The sequence below is a fragment of the Cyprinus carpio genome, chromosome A11, assembly GCF_018340385.1.
Source record: "Cyprinus carpio isolate SPL01 chromosome A11, ASM1834038v1, whole genome shotgun sequence".
In the NCBI taxonomy this organism is placed as follows: domain Eukaryota; kingdom Metazoa; phylum Chordata; class Actinopteri; order Cypriniformes; family Cyprinidae; genus Cyprinus; species Cyprinus carpio.
Window position 1 is genome coordinate 4,264,445 of NC_056582.1, and position 16,048 is coordinate 4,280,492.

The window sequence follows — 16,048 nt, forward strand, 5'->3', positions numbered from 1 at the left end:
ATAATAAGAATAATAATAATAATAATAATAATAATAATAATAATAATAATAAGCAAAATATAAACAATGAATGAATGAATAAATAAATAAAAATGCCATAAATTGTTACTTGTTATAACAGGCTTTCAACAGCAACTAAAAAGCATTAACATTCTACTTGTATAATATTATAATATTAGCATCTTTCACAATTATACTCACAATACTCACATACAAACAGAAAAGACAAAAGGCATTGGACATTATAAAGCAATGTAAATACTTTTCTTTAATTCAATGTTAAAATAATTTGTCCCAAAATTGGATATCAATATACAGCAGATGTAACATTTCTCTTAAAAAATGTATTCACATGGTCCATATAAAAAGACAGATGACTGTAAAGTTGCACAAATCAAAAGCATATTTTCAATTTCAGTGCAGTTCAAGACATTAGATGAAATATCAGGATCATATATGACTGATCTGTATTACCACTGAGTAAGGATATATTTTACATGATTTTTAAATACTTTCTTTACCTTTTGATATTTCTGTATAACCAAAAGCCTTCTTTAGTGCATATATTCCACAAACAGATATTGTGCGCACACACTTTAACATAATGTGGAATTGAGCTTTTCTCATGTATTAATACTGAATATGCTGCACATTTCTTTAATGTGTAACAGACATGAGTGAGAAAAAAAAAAAGTTCAGCGCAGGAAAAATAGGTTTTATTCTTTTTATAAATTAATTAACATATAAAAGATGTACACAAGTAAAAAATCTCAAATTTAATTATAAATGTTTCCAAACAGAAGACTGTGATCTTTTCTTAATGCAGACTAAACTTCACTGATAAAGGCACCTGTGAATTTCAAAATCTCCCAAAGTCTCTTTGAATGAAGCAGTGTGGAAGGAATTGTGATGTTCTTGGATTCAACTTTGAAGGTTCATAACAAGACAAAGTTACTAAAGCCTTTACAGAGACCCTAAAACTCCAAGAACTCTTTTGCACATTTCTCTGTGACAGAAAACCGGATGTCTTCCTCGTCGTACTCATCAAAGTTACTCGTGTCTCCAGGTCTTTTGCACTTTGGAATGATGGGAGCTTCAATCTGTAAAATCATTGAAAAAATAAACCAGCTTACAAAAGAGCAGTTCTTAAGAACCAGTAAAAATAAGTGAAATTGAAAGTAAAAAACGAAAGGCCACACCTTCTTCTCAAAGATTGCAATCCAGTCTGTTGTGGCGAACCATCTGTGGTTTTTTATGTCGCTGACTCCATTTTTCAAATTGCCAAAGCGTTTCGTGAGGTCCACTTGCAGCAGATTGCGCAGAAGATCCTTCAGGTCTGAACTAAAGTGTGAAGGGTATCGTACCTGTCAAAATAAAATATTCTCATATGTTGGAAATGTCTAGAACATTTGGGGGATGGGATGAGTTTAATTTTCTCTCCCATTTATTAGACTAAATGGTCTTCTTTTTCTTGTTCCCTGACTGTCAGTAATTTTTTACTTTTGTTAGCATGGGTTTTAAACAAAAAACAAACTCAAATTATATTTATGATTTGCTTCAAACCTTAAATTTTGATTTAATATTCATCAAAAATATTTATTTTCCTTACATTCAAAGTAAAAATGAGAATTGAAGACCATGCCCTGAAGAAAGTGTCTTGGATTTACATTATTTATACATGTACATGTTGCACATTTGTTCACATGACTTCCAAATCATTGAATCAAGTTATTTTAAAGTGACCAAATTAAGTAGTCTTAAAGTGATTATGTGTAATATTATGTGGCAAAACTGTTTTGTTACATCACTGAATTATTAGATTATACTAATTAACAACTAACTAAGTTACTAACAAACTGTTAACAAACATTAACACATTAGTATAATAAATGCAAATTCAGCTCCTTATTCTATAAATATCCATCCTCTGCCTATAAGCAAAAGCTCCACTCTTCATCACAATAACCTGGTGTAACTGAAATGGTTCAAAGTCTCAACATAGTTAAACATCAAACATGATCAAGTCTCCACCTTCTCTCAATTTGCTTAAAACACACACACACATGCACACACACGCATGCACCCACCCACACACGCACACACACGCACACACACACACACACACACACACACACACACACACACACACACACACACACACACACACACACGTGTACTCTTGTACGCCCACAAGAATGTTAAAACATGTTTAAACTAACTATTTAGTTCACTAATTTAGTTTGCTTAATATAAATGCGTCATTTTTTAAATAATCATATTTGGTATCATATTTTCCATTATGTACTTACAAAATAAATAAAATTAAATGTAAAAATACATTAGAACAGTGGTTCCCAATCCTGGTCCTGGAGAACCCCCAGCACTGCACGTTTTTGGGGTCTCTCTTATCTGACCTACACATTTGAGGAGCAGGGGTGCCAAACTCAATTCCTGGAGGGCCGGAGCCCTGCACAGTTTTGTTCCAACCTTTTTCAACACACATACCATGTAGACTTGATTAGTTGGATCAGGTGTGTTTAATTAGGGTTGAATCTAAACTATGCAGGGCTTTGACACCCCTGTTTTGGAGTCTTCACTAATGAGCTGATGAGTTGAATCAGGTGTGAATCTAAAATGTGCAGTGTTGGGGGTTCTCCAGGACCAGGATTGGGAACCACTGCATTAGAAAAATGAGTAAAACCCCCAAAATACAAGTCCATAATCCATAACCACACTTCCTCAGAAAAGAAGTCCATCCAAATTACTTATTTGTTACAACAGTTTTGGATTGTTTCACTTGTAAACAGCAACAGATGTGCTGTGCATATTTCTCTCCTGATTAAGATGAGATGAATTTTTCACTTGAAAAAGCAATATTATAGATAGAGGACTTTATAGCTGCAAAGCAACAGTTTTAAACATTTAACTGATGGATTTGTTTATAACAATCATGCAGCTTTCTGCTTAACAAAATTTTACAGTAATTAATAGACTGGAGTCGTGTGTGGACGTCAGCTGTTTGGGCTCTCATTTTGACGGCACCCATTCACTGCCGACGAACCATTGGTGAGCAAGTGATGCAATGTAAAATTTCTCAAAATATGTTCCAAAGAAGAAAAAGCTACTGGCCTGAGGGTGAATACATTTTCTGCAAATTATATAATTTTTTTTCATTCAGGTCCCAAAACACATAATGTCATTAAATTCTTATTTGACCTGTTCTGATAACCTAATTTTATTGTACTGATGGAGCAAAATAATTTGTAAAAAGAAAGAATCAAAAATAATGGTTAAAGAAATAAAGATAGAGTATATACAGTAGGGCCAACACCTAGAGGAAATTTTACTGGTAATTCTGGTACTGTAATAAATGATTGAAGTTCTTCTGACCTTGCCAGATACAATCTTCTCATAGATCTGAATAGGTTGGTCAGCGAAGAAAGGTGGATATCCAGCAGCCATTTCATAGATCAGAACACCCAATGCCCACCAGTCAACAGCTTTGTTGTAGCCCTAACAAAGAAATAGAGAAAACATTGAGGATTTCTTGAACTTCTAGAGGAGTAAGGCCTACTGCCGTGTTTTCTTACCTTGCTGAGAATGATCTCTGGTGCCAGGTACTCTGGTGTACCGCACAACGTCCAAGTTCTTCCTTTGACTCGTTTAGCAAAGCCAAAGTCTGTTACCTAAATCACATTCACATATAAGAGTCATAAAAAGGCTACTGTAAAAGCTCATTAAAATATAAATTACACAACCAACATTCAGAGCTTATGAGTGACTGGCACACCTGGATGTATCCCTGATGATCAATGAGCAAGTTTTCAGGTTTAAGGTCTCTGTAGATGAGGTCTAGAGCATGAAGATACTCGAAGGTCAGAACAATCTGAGCAGCATAGAACCGTGCATTCTGCTCACTATGAGGAAAAAAACATCCTTATTTCATTTATAAGAGAAAAAGACAGGCAAAGGCACATAATTAAGAAACTGTATTAGCTAGTTTTAAGCTGTTTACCTAAATTTTCCAACCCGTCTCAGATGTGAGAACATCTCACCACCTTGTAAATAAAAAATAAAAACATACAAAATTCAATGAAACATAAACAGTAATTAAAAATAAAATCATCTTAATGCTATGTAATACAATTAGTTCCTGTTTTTATGTAATGAAGCTGTTTTTTTTCAGTAGCTTTAATCCTGACAATGATGCTACATCCTAGAACCACACCCTCCGACCTTGTATTTCTTTTCAATAGAAATTGAATGTGTACCTTAAAAGCGAACACCAGCTTCACCAGGAAAGGAAAGGACACTGCTTGTAATATTTTCTTCTCGTTTAATGTGTGTTCAATCTGTTTAAGCTTCACCACCTGAAAAATCATCAAAAGCAGGAGGAAATACGGAATTAAAAAAAAAGAAACAAAAACAAACTGCACATTTTAAATACTAAACAAAATATATTATTTTTAACATACCAAAAGCATGTCTCATGTATAGAGCAGTGTAAATAAATAATGTTAGTGGACATGTGATAATTTTAGAGATACTCATTACATACATTTACAGTATTTTGGTCAAATAAAACAACATTATAGCTAACTTTTTAATGAATGATCTTCTCTATTAAACTGTTATAACAAAAATATGTTTTGGTTTCATAAATTACGTGTCACTTTAGCAGTCTTGACTATGTGACAGCCAGGAAGTTTCAGTTTCCTTCCTGCTCTGTAAATATGTACCATTTTTCATTATGACACATGAAACAAGGCCCAGACCAACCAGACTCAACTGAAACTGTGACAATTAACCTGCTTTTGAATCTCCTGAAATTCCAAATATGATAATCAGGTTCAGTGTTTGACAATTTCAGAAACCATTTGTTGTAAATTTGATTTTAAATAATTGAAGTCAACTGAATAACCCAATAACAGAGTTTAGAGCATACAAAACACAAAAATGCATTTAGTTTTATTATATTGTTCTCTATAGGGAACATCAGGATTCAGTTATTTAGAAACTTAACCTAAATAGAGGTATACTTACAAAAACGACACTCATTTTCATTCACAAATCAGTTTTTACATTTTTCTACAAAAAATGTCTTCTGTACCCACAAATAAAAAAAAAGATTATATAAAAATCTAAACAAATTATGTTTATCCTATGTTTTGTTTGTACAGTATTAGTGTTCTGATTTAGGTGTTTACTTTAAATGAGTGCAACTATATATAATTTGCATAGCAAATTTATTTGTGGAAAGCATGCAATAAATAAAACGCTGACATTACGTAAAAAACTAAGTTAGGCCATTTAATTTGAGCAACTTAAAATATTACACAGCAAGAGCTTACAATGTCAAATTATTACAAATTCAAATCACTGATAATCACTGATCACCCATAATAAACTTAAATGATTTGTGTTTTTGGTTAAAGAATGGGGATTTTTTTTTCCAATTCAGAATTAATATATGTTTTAGCTCTATTTATTGTTAATATATATATATATATATATATATATATATATATATATATATATATATATATATATATATATATACTGATACTCATTGAACTTTATTGAGCTTAATGATAACTGTTAAGTTTTAATAAAGTTTAAAAGTACAAAGCATTAATAATTGTTCTAATTCTATGATAACAGGGAAGTCCACACCACATGCTATTACAATGTTGACAAGGAGGAACAGCTTTTTTTCCCAGCTGATGAAAGCTAAAAACAATGACAACTAATCAGAATCCACCGGCGAAAGGGCTTGAGCCTTTAAAGCATTAAACAACAGAAAAACAGCGGATAATAAACTCACTAATAAACAGAACATGAACAGGTCTTAAATCACTTACTTTTGAGTTTATGAAACTTATTATAGCTTATTATGTTCTCTGAAATAACAGACAACCCTTAATGGTTATGGTGATTAAACATTTTTTTCCGTAAGTTGAGTAAACTAACTCACTATATTTATTTATTTATTTATTTATTTATTTATCTTTACTGTGATGCACTGAATAAATATCTTTACAGTAAAATCACACTCTATTTGGAAAACTTGTAAATAAACACTTTCAAAGTAATACACATTCAGCATCTATAAGAAAGACAATCGCTGGGTCCTGCAGGAGGATATACAGCATGCATACTTGCATACTTACTTTTTCTTTGTCTAGAATCTTCATTGCATAGTATTGTCCCGACTGTCTGTGCTTGACTAGCATTACTCTTCCAAAAGATCCAGTGCCAAGAGTTTTCAGTCTGTCAAAGTCGTCTAGAGACGATCTGTTCTGCAGAACCGAAGCCAGAAGCCAACAATTAATTCTGCTTAAAACAACTGTATATGACTTTCATGTATATTGCAATGAAGCTCCCATACCTGTGGCTGAAAGTCCCATTTTTTCAAGAAATCCTCTTTGGCTTGTGCAAAGAATTCTTTCACTAATTAAATAGATAAAACAATTAACATTATCAATTTCCAAAGGATAACTCTATGCATGATTTTAAGAAAAATGAGAAATTCCTTTATTTGGAACATAATCCTTAAACATTTTCAATTTATATGAATTTTAATCTATTTAAATTTGTAACACACAGCTTATTTAATGCATTGAAGCTGGTCTATATTAATCATTCTGTTAGCATCCCCTGGGATTTCTAGTTCTACTACATTTGTAAGGGACTGAAATGTTATTTTATGTTTCTTAACAAGATTAAAAGGGGCAGGGGGCATTTTAAATGTCAGGCGAGGCATTTTCTTTATATTTCTGTCAACACCATATGTTAGACATAATAAAAAAAAATGCAAATATTAAAAAAGTGTGTTCTATTGTGAACTGAAAGATGTCAAGTTGCAGGTAGGTTTCTGCTGTGGAGCATTTGAGTTGAGTTTTGTGTTATTAAAATGCATTTCCAACATGTGAAACCACTGTGCAAACTGAAGTGCAAAATACAAAAGCAAAAATAGCTTAACACTGGATATGTTACAAAATGTGGATGATTTCTGCTTGTTTGTGGTCTTGCCATTTCATTTAGGCAGCAACAGAGATGCTGTTAGTGACTAATCAACTAATTTGTCTTTTAATCTGGTTGGTCAGTCAAAGCCAGACATAAAATGCAAATTAAAAGGACAACACTGCCATCTTTAGATTATTATTTAATGTAGATCTACAACGGCCAGCTGACCATTAACCACACATCAGCAATTACTGTCTTTTGGATTTATCTTGATTTTATGGAGACTCCTGAAATTGCTTTAAAATGCACATACATATGTTTTAACTACTTGATGCTGATCAATAAAGCAGTTTCTTAAAGCACTACAAAAATCATACACTGCATTAAAAAACTGTTCTACAGAATATTATCTCTCCACTTGACAGCTACAATAAACATTGTAGTAATATAACATTATATAAAACATCACTTTTTTGATATCTGTCTTAATGAGGTTTACCTGAACATGAACATGAGATTTGAATTGCATACACTTGTCAGTGGATGTATTATTAGTAACAATTTGGTTAAATTTACATTTTAGCCTAGCAGGGCAACCTACAGATATTATCAAGTCTGCCGTTAACTAGAAGGAAAGACCATACTTTATGTATTGAAACTTGATGTTGTAAAACTAACAGGTTTGGTGCGCTTTAAGTTTTACTGGCTGTGAAAAGCAAACTGAGCTCTTCCTGTTGAAACCACAAAAAAAGTCTCTGACAACAAGTGTACAGAAATATACTGTATGCACTTATAAGGCTAAAACATTTTACTCTGCACTCTTCAGTTAATTACAATAAAAAGCGTTCATCATATCCTTCAATCTATAGGTTGTGAAAATTCATCAGAGACTCTCTACATTATATGAAATGAGTATTTATTTTTATTTTTTTTTAGATCAAGAGTCAATCATTTTAAGAAAACAGGCCTTTTGTGCATTTAATAGAAATAATGAAATATTTGAAATATTGAAATATTTACAAATATTTAGCTTTAAAGGCTTTGACTTACTTGTTGCCTCCCAAAGAATGGCATACTCTGACACATGTGGCACCTCATTCTCTACTCCTTTCTCCTGGTTCCCTTTTCGATATTTGCAAAAAAATCGGCTAGCTAAAGTGTCCAGCTTCTGAAGGGCAGAGTTAGTGCCTGATGACTGCCCAAAGTTTGGATCTTTTGTCTGGGCCATCACATGCACTGCTCACACTGAAGGAAACTGTCAACTGTTGATAACCACAAATGTTCTTCAACTAAACTCTCTGTAAGTAATAGTCATTTCCTGTTTGAGAGGCTTGGATTAACAAGCAAGTTTTTGTCTATCACCAGCTAGTTATACTTCCTGTTAGAGTATGTTAATGAAGAAGTAAACACACCAGGCCCTTTGCTCAACACCCAAAACAATGGAGCAAAACAAAAAGACACTCTGAAGTTCCAAAGGCCATCGCAGGGAGAATGCATTGATTGTCACTGAGAGAGAACTTATGAATACTACCCTGCAGGAATGTTTTACTTATTCTCTTACATTATTACAAAATTACATGTTAAGATATTGATCATATCATTTGAGACCATGGTGAGATGTACATGCAGTAGTCTTAACTTTTCAATAAAAATGTACATAATTTTTTATTTGTATTATATTAATAAAATGACAAAGTAATGAGTTAAAATATAATATCAAACGTGTCTGGCTATTTCATTCTTCTTTATTGCTGTTGCTGTTGTGTCACTATGCGCTCTATAAAACCAGTTAACAGGTTACAAGTATAACTCAGTCATGTCTAATCTAATTATTAATGTAATGTTTTTTTTTTTTCTCCAACAGGATGCAAATAAATACCCGTGTGGTCATTGCTTTCCTTAACATTTGAATTTACTATCACTTAACGCCAGAGAACAATTTGTAGCCTAATAACAAACCTGCACCCAAACAGAGCAAAAGAAACCAGGAAAATAATTGAGAGGTCCGTAATGTGTTAATGTGTGGCGCCATCAAGCGGAGAACAGACGAAATAAACATCAGTGATGAAACAGAAATTCTTAGTACAAAACATCTATCTACTGTATTTATTGGCCAACTTATTCAAATTGACTTAACTAAATCGTATCTTTTAAACAGTGATATTACGACAAATTGCTACGACAAATTTACACTACTATTGCATCAATATTTGTTTAGTATTAAAGTTTATATATATATATATATATATATATATATATATATATATATATATATATATATATATAGTAAATTACGGCTGTATTTTATGTAGGCTAATGTTGTGATTTTCATCTTTTATTTGGGATCTATACACATGCTTGAAATTGGGTTTTAAATAGGTTTCAGTGTTATGTTTATAAAATAACACCGAAAATAAGAAAATATTAATTATTACTTTAGAAATAGGAAATATATAATATTTATTAGTAGCCTCTTATTATTAGTCATCTGAATAAGAACCCGGATGGAAACATTGGTTTGTTGCCATGAGTCCGTGCGCTCCGGAAGACTCCATGAATTTCAGAGTGGGTAATTATGGCCACTAATCATTTTATGGTAATTATGGTCACTCACCACATGCCTCTTAATCTACTGTTTAGAAATAAACAATAATTTTTATAGATTCTATAGGAAATACCAATTGACAAATTGTGGTTAAATTATATAGTGTTATTAGTACTGTGTCAACACTGTGCAGTCCATGCTCCCCTATTCGAGCGATGGATCGGTCCATCTTCATCGTACACTTGCCGTAACCGGACAACACACAGAGCAGATTGAGGGATTTCATTCAAAGTCAATGACATGTTAAAAAAGAAATAATATACATTACAGCCAAAAATAAGACTTAAACACAAAGAGACAGAAAAGAAAGGGCAACAGCGACAGCATCGCAGACAGAAGCTGGAACCTGTGTATAGGTAATTCACTCAAAAACCTTCTAATTTTTATCATCATTGATCTGATCACAGCTGTACATAGCTTATACATAATAATAATATTAATGTTACTGACATACAGTTATTCAATGGCTTGGACTCAGTGGCTGTAAGCCATCAGGATGTCTTGATGTCAGGATGCGGCGCATCTCTCATTGCATCCGCCTTTTATAATTCATGATTATTTGTCACTTTAATAATATGCACCATAACCTCAGTATTATTTATAAGTTTGTAATTTTCGCTGTGTAGTTGAAGAGCTTCATAAATCCTGGCAATGCAGCACCAGTGTTTTATTAGCATCTGGGCCTCCTTGCATCAGGAGATCTTGCATAGTATTCAGAGGCAAAGTGTCCTGTTTTTAACTGTGAGTTATTATGAAGACAGGAAAAGGAGGATTAAAGGAGAAAAGCAGGTGTTTGGATGCAGATCTGGACTTAAGCAGCCTCACTGAATACAGCCTACACAAAAAGGCCAGACCTTCTATTACATACAGTAGTGATCATGAATTAACTGGAGCCCATGAGCCAGATCAGCAAAAACCAGTCCACGACCAGGATGTATCTATGTATTTGAACATTTATCCACCAGTAGACCTCATATAATATATGGGTGCCATGAGTTTTGTGCTGTAATAGACCAGTGATTCAAGTAGATTACGTCACTGAAGTTCTCTGTTGATGGGAGAGAATGGTTTCTGGGATGGATTGATGCTCTTTGCTCATTGGTTCATTGTTTCAGTAAACATTTTTGTTGTTCAGATTGTTCAGAGAAGAAGCTTGTGAGATTTCGGGTGCTGTCTTTTTTCTTGCATGGTGTAAGTAAAAGTGGTGTGGTTATGATGTTGCCAAGGAGACATTTAGGCCCATGTCTAAGAGCTGTTCCCAATTTTAGAAACTTACACAAAACTTAACACCCCACGCATAGTGTGACTTCACACATATGCTTTATAAAGGGTTTGAGTCTTTTTTCAATGCTTAATCCATGAAAAGGTATTTTGAATTACCAGTGCTAGAAAACTGGAACAGTTATACCTTACAGTTGTCATGCAATTGGCATACAGATTTGGAGCGATGTCAGGGTGAGTAAATTATACTAACATTTTTGGTTGACTATCCCTTTAAGGGACACTTAAGATACTAATATGCACCCTTTAGGGGTAGAAGGGGCACAAAGGGTGCTGCCCCAGTAACAAGCTATAATTTTGGTATGGAAATCTTGGAATAGGCAATTTTCAAGCAGTCTTTTGGTAATCGACCAATTAAGTAACCTTTTTTAAAATTAATATTTGGATGAATAAAGTATTAATAGCAAGTCTTTTATTTTATGTATTTTGTCATTTATTTTTGAAATTGCAATAAACAATAAAAATATATTATATAAATATATATATAAAATATAAAAATATATTATTCACACATTTTAAATATTTTCTACTTTACAATAATTTCTGAACAGTTAAATAAAATTAAAATAATGATTTTATTTCATGCTTTAGTACAACTGTGAAATTGCAATACTAATATTAACATTTTTTTTTTTTTTTGAAAACCGCAGAGAGTTCTTCTCCTTTGTATGCAACAGGTTAATAAATGCTTCTCAGTACAAATCTGGTGAAATAAGTGCTGCATAAATGCACATTATCAGCGTCCCAAACTCACAGCTCATGCATAAATGGAGTTTATAATAAGCAGCTTTTACTATGAACTGAGCTGCTCTGAGATCTACGCATATTGCAGCCTTTGTTATTTGATTATCACACTAAGCCATATCATGATTCCACTTTTGTTTTGATATATCATGCAGATCTTGTCCAAACTGTGTGTTTATGCAAGTCTGTGATTGTCATGTAAAAAACAAGCAAACAAAAAGACCATACACTTTTGTATATTAATCATGTTCATTCTCATTGCAGAATTCATTGCAGAATTAATCTTTTTGGATATTTTTATACACTGTCATCAGTCCAGTTTAAGAAGTAACTTGTAATTGGTATTGTATTGTCTCAGATGCATACAGAATCTTGGTTTGTGAGGTACTTTTTATGACTCATTAACAGGAGTGTTTTTGATTTCCTGTCAAAAGTCCTGAGTGTTTGTGCAGGCAGAAACAAGTCTTGCTGTGTTTGAGAGGAGTTTTAATTTTAAGGAGCTAGTTTGGTTGATACTGTATGCTGTCTGAATGGAGGCACAGATGACAATTAGTTGTCACATTGGTCATACATGTATGACATGAGGCTTTGTGGGTCACATTTTGCTCTCAGTCACCAGTATTTGAACCTTTCCCTTCATCAACCTCTCTCGGACCAGAAAGTAGTATCTAAAAATGCTGAAGAGATTGAAAAGAATATTCAGCTGGTGAAATTTATACTCAGTTAGTAGAATATGGACGCTGTGGCCTACATGTCTCTTTAGGCTGGAATACACCACATGACTTTTAAAATCTGAAAAGATTATAAAATGATAGGCATCTTACACTTTCCAACTTTGTAATAGTCACAGAGGAAAAACTGGCCATCATACACTAAATGAATGACGATCATACAGTAGCATACTTAAGAGTTTTTTTTATTCACTTTTTTCACAAACAACTGTTACATTTTCAAAACTCTACTGTCACAACAGATCATCAAACATTTCAGCATATTTTCACTTGTCTTAGTACAATACACACAATCACAAAGTATCCTTTTCACTACATAAAGTAAGTGTTTTCATCTATAGGCTATAAATGTTTCAATCACAGTAACATCCTTTCATAAAGCTCTCACTATCAAACTTTTCATTTGCATGTCTTCTCATTCAGTTTAATACATTTGTCTATTATTTAATCTAACGCATCTACATTTTTAAACAGTGAATCATTTGGTGCATCTATAGATGTCTGTATAGATTCAGTAGGTATAGTTTCTAAAGAACTTGTTTGCAATTTACGGATAATCAAATGTAATGAATTATTTTTACACTATAAGTTTAGTGTACACTTAGATGATAACCACTATTTTGTAAGTGTTTGTCTGTGTGTGTGTGTGTGGTTCAGGGAAATTCTATGTTATGGGGACACACATAGTGGGAGAGTTTTTTTGCGCCCTCTGAGGAAAAACAATTTTCGTAAGGGTAAGTTTAGGAGTAGGGTTAGTGTATTTGGTCTTGGCAGAATAGATCTGCTACACTGCTGCTGCTGCTGTTGGTTATTTCTGTGTTTGTAGATTATTGTTGCTGCTGCTGCTCCAAGAAAATACAAGAAATACCTACTCCCAACAAATAACATAAAAAAGTGCTGTGAGTATTTAAGACATACTGCTGCTGCACAAGTAGCATATAAAATAACCCCCCCAACAAAGCTGGAATGAGAAGATAAATAACAGCTAAAATGTGTGTGCTGCTGACAGCATCAAAACGTACTGCTGTTATACAATAATGTGCTTGAAAGCTTCTCCATAGAGAGAGAGATGAAATGATAAAATCTCTCAAAAAAGCAGATCTATTGCTAAGACATATGTACTGCTGCTGCTCCAGAGAGCTATGAGACCGTGTTGTAAAAGTTGTAAAGCTGAAAGTGCACAATAAATAAACTTATTGGGCCTCATTTATCAATCTAAAGTAGAAACGAGCGCAGATCCGTGCGCAAAAATCAACTTATGACAGAGTTCACGATTCATGAGACATTCCTATGCTGCCAATCTCATCATAAAATGATCGCATGTTGATAAATGTGGCGGCAGAAAACAGTTGTCATTTGAATATCACGCCCCTAAAAACACCCCGCTTTAGAAGCCCACCCCTAGAGAGATTGATCTTACTCCAAAAACAGCCATTAACCTTGTAATTACAAACAATTAGGCTACATTCATTTATGCCATTTTTATGTATATTACAATACTGGTAAATATAAACAGCCTATTTAGTTCCCCACTCTACAAATTTTTTTTTTTAAATTTAACGGTATTCAGAACAGAACAAGAATGAAAAATAAGTAGTTAAAAAAAATTATATATTAAACTATAAATAAATTACCATATAAAAAAACATAAATAAAAACATATTTCCCTAACAATATGTTACAAAAATATGAGATACGGACTATAAATGCATTTTGAGACATCACTATTCTAATTAATGCAATTTGCAAAAAATCAATACCCTTATAGCAGGGGAGTACAACATACGCCATTCTGCCTAGTGGAGGCCCAATTAGGGGCCTACCTACTAAATACATAGGCGTCAGCCCATGGCAATGCTCTGGCTTCAAGGGAGCGGAGTTCAAAAACCCAGAATGAAATGTAGTTTAGAACTCCCTGCTCAACCGGAGCCATCGTGGTGTGAGGTAGAGCTGAGAATGGACTACTCAAAACTACCCTGGGTTAGCGGGGGAGTAACAACCATATGCCCCTGCAATGTAAGACAAGGAGCGGGCCTGCAAGTGGCTCCAAAGGGTGACAGGGATTTGTCCTGTGCCCAGCCCAGGGGAGCGGGGGGGGCTAAATTGCAAGCCAACCCACTTCAACCCCTCGGTCGAGTGATTAGCTCAACGGGCTGAGTGGAGCCAGCTCTAGAGGCCCAAACATCTCCGTTCGGCAGGGTCTGACGAACTGTCACTTCGCAGAGCAAAAGATGGCCTAACCCTGCCAGACTGATCCTACCTCAGCTACCACCCTGCATTACTCTATCACCCCTGAATGCAGAGAAAGGGGCGGGCCTTGGCCAACAACTCCCATTTAAGGGCGTAGGCTGAAATCTAGGGAGGAAGCCTAACACATAATGAATGTGGCAGCTATACTTAGCAACACGCCTCCAACATCCCCAGCATAGCCTAGGCCAGCTACAGAGGCGGCCCGGGTGAGGGCCGACCTACAAGCATAGATCTACCTGAGGGCTCGGAGGAGCCACAGCCTACTTGATTGAGAGGCTGTGAAACACTCAACCTACTGAAACCTTACCGAGCTCAGGGAGCGAACACTCAGGATACCAGTGTCACAAACCGATAGGCAGGACATCTATCTGAAGATCTATCTGAAGCGCCAGCGTCAGTCTTAACCTAAAGCAAAAAAGCTCTCCTTTTTTTTTTTTTTTTTTTTTTTAGGAAGACCAACTACTCTACCCCTGGGTGGCTAATAGCCCTGAGGCTAAAACAGAAATGAGCGGTGGCCCACCACGCATATAAAATGTTATGACAGGAAAGGCCATCACATACTCAGCACGGAAGCCAAATCTTCTTTGAGCTTCTCCCTAATTCGTTCTAGCCACCAACTGGGGGAGGCTTCAGGGCCCTAAAGTCCAATACTTTAATTGCTCCTCTAAGAATGACCCCCTAGGTCTATACAGGGAACAAGGTCTGTAGAGAAATACAAATCAGTGTTAGTTATACACACAGAATTTTAAAACCAAAAAGTTCACCTGGGCGTGCGGAGTGAAGACTCGCCAGAGAGTTCTCAATGAATCTGGGGTCCACCACTTTTACATGCCTAAAAGAGGCGCTCACATCAACCAGTTGCTACGCCGGGCCATCAGAACATAGTTCTCATCATAAGGCCCATCTCCAGGGCTGGTGTAACGTAAACGCCTGGGGAGTCACAAAGAGGGAGAGGGCTAGTAGAAAAAGCCCTCCAGGGAGATCAAACCCTACTTCCGCTGAGCGTTGCTGCGCTTGTGCTGAATGACCTCCCTTAAATCACTCTTCTTGCAGGAGGCTCGCCTCCTCTGCGTCCTACTCCTCCATGGAGGGGGCGCACGAGAGGCGACACTAGACCTCTGGTCCTGTCTACGGTCCTCAGACCAAGACGGACCAGGTCCTCCCGCCTGCCTGGGTTGGGGCCCGGATCTCAGCGGTATACAGGTCTTAAATGCAGCTGAGCACGCCTTCGCCCCCCTAAACTTTCCAACCACCGCCTCAACGGAGGTGCCAAAAAGTTTAGCAGGCGAAACTGGTGAATCAAGGAGAAGGGATTTTTCTTTCTCCCCAATATCAGCCAAGTTGAGCCACAGATGCCTCTCCGTGGCCACCATCGCCGCCATCGATCGGCCGATCGCGGCAGCAGTCTGTTTAGTGGCCCGTAGAGACAAATCTGTGGTCCGGCGCAACTCAGCGACCGCCTCAGGGGACA

General features: G+C 35.4%; 2 protein-coding genes across 3 annotated transcripts in view; one reads left to right on the forward strand and one right to left on the reverse strand.

Moving 5' to 3' along the window:
• Positions 1–250: 250 nt before the first annotated feature.
• Positions 251–8,278, reverse strand: LOC109102572 (cAMP-dependent protein kinase catalytic subunit alpha-like). The gene is made up of 10 exons (XM_042765971.1): positions 8,017–8,278; positions 6,389–6,450; positions 6,171–6,299; positions 4,261–4,370; positions 4,016–4,087; positions 3,791–3,917; positions 3,591–3,686; positions 3,391–3,513; positions 1,200–1,364; positions 251–1,100 (listed from the first exon to the last, which is right to left on the reverse strand). Exons 1-10 carry the CDS (start codon positions 8,192–8,194, stop codon positions 975–977), a joined length of 1,188 nt encoding a protein of 395 aa, XP_042621905.1. The 5' UTR covers positions 8,195–8,278; the 3' UTR covers positions 251–974.
• A 1,474-nt stretch (positions 8,279–9,752) lies between these two features.
• The window catches only part of LOC109085112 (tubulin polyglutamylase TTLL7-like), an 81,771-nt gene continuing 75,475 nt past the window's right edge, over positions 9,753–16,048 (forward strand). For both annotated transcript variants that reach the window (XM_042765967.1, XM_042765968.1), the window contains exon 1: positions 9,753–9,927. The gene's annotated coding sequence lies outside the window, so the exon portion shown is untranslated. The remainder of the gene's footprint in view (positions 9,928–16,048) is intronic.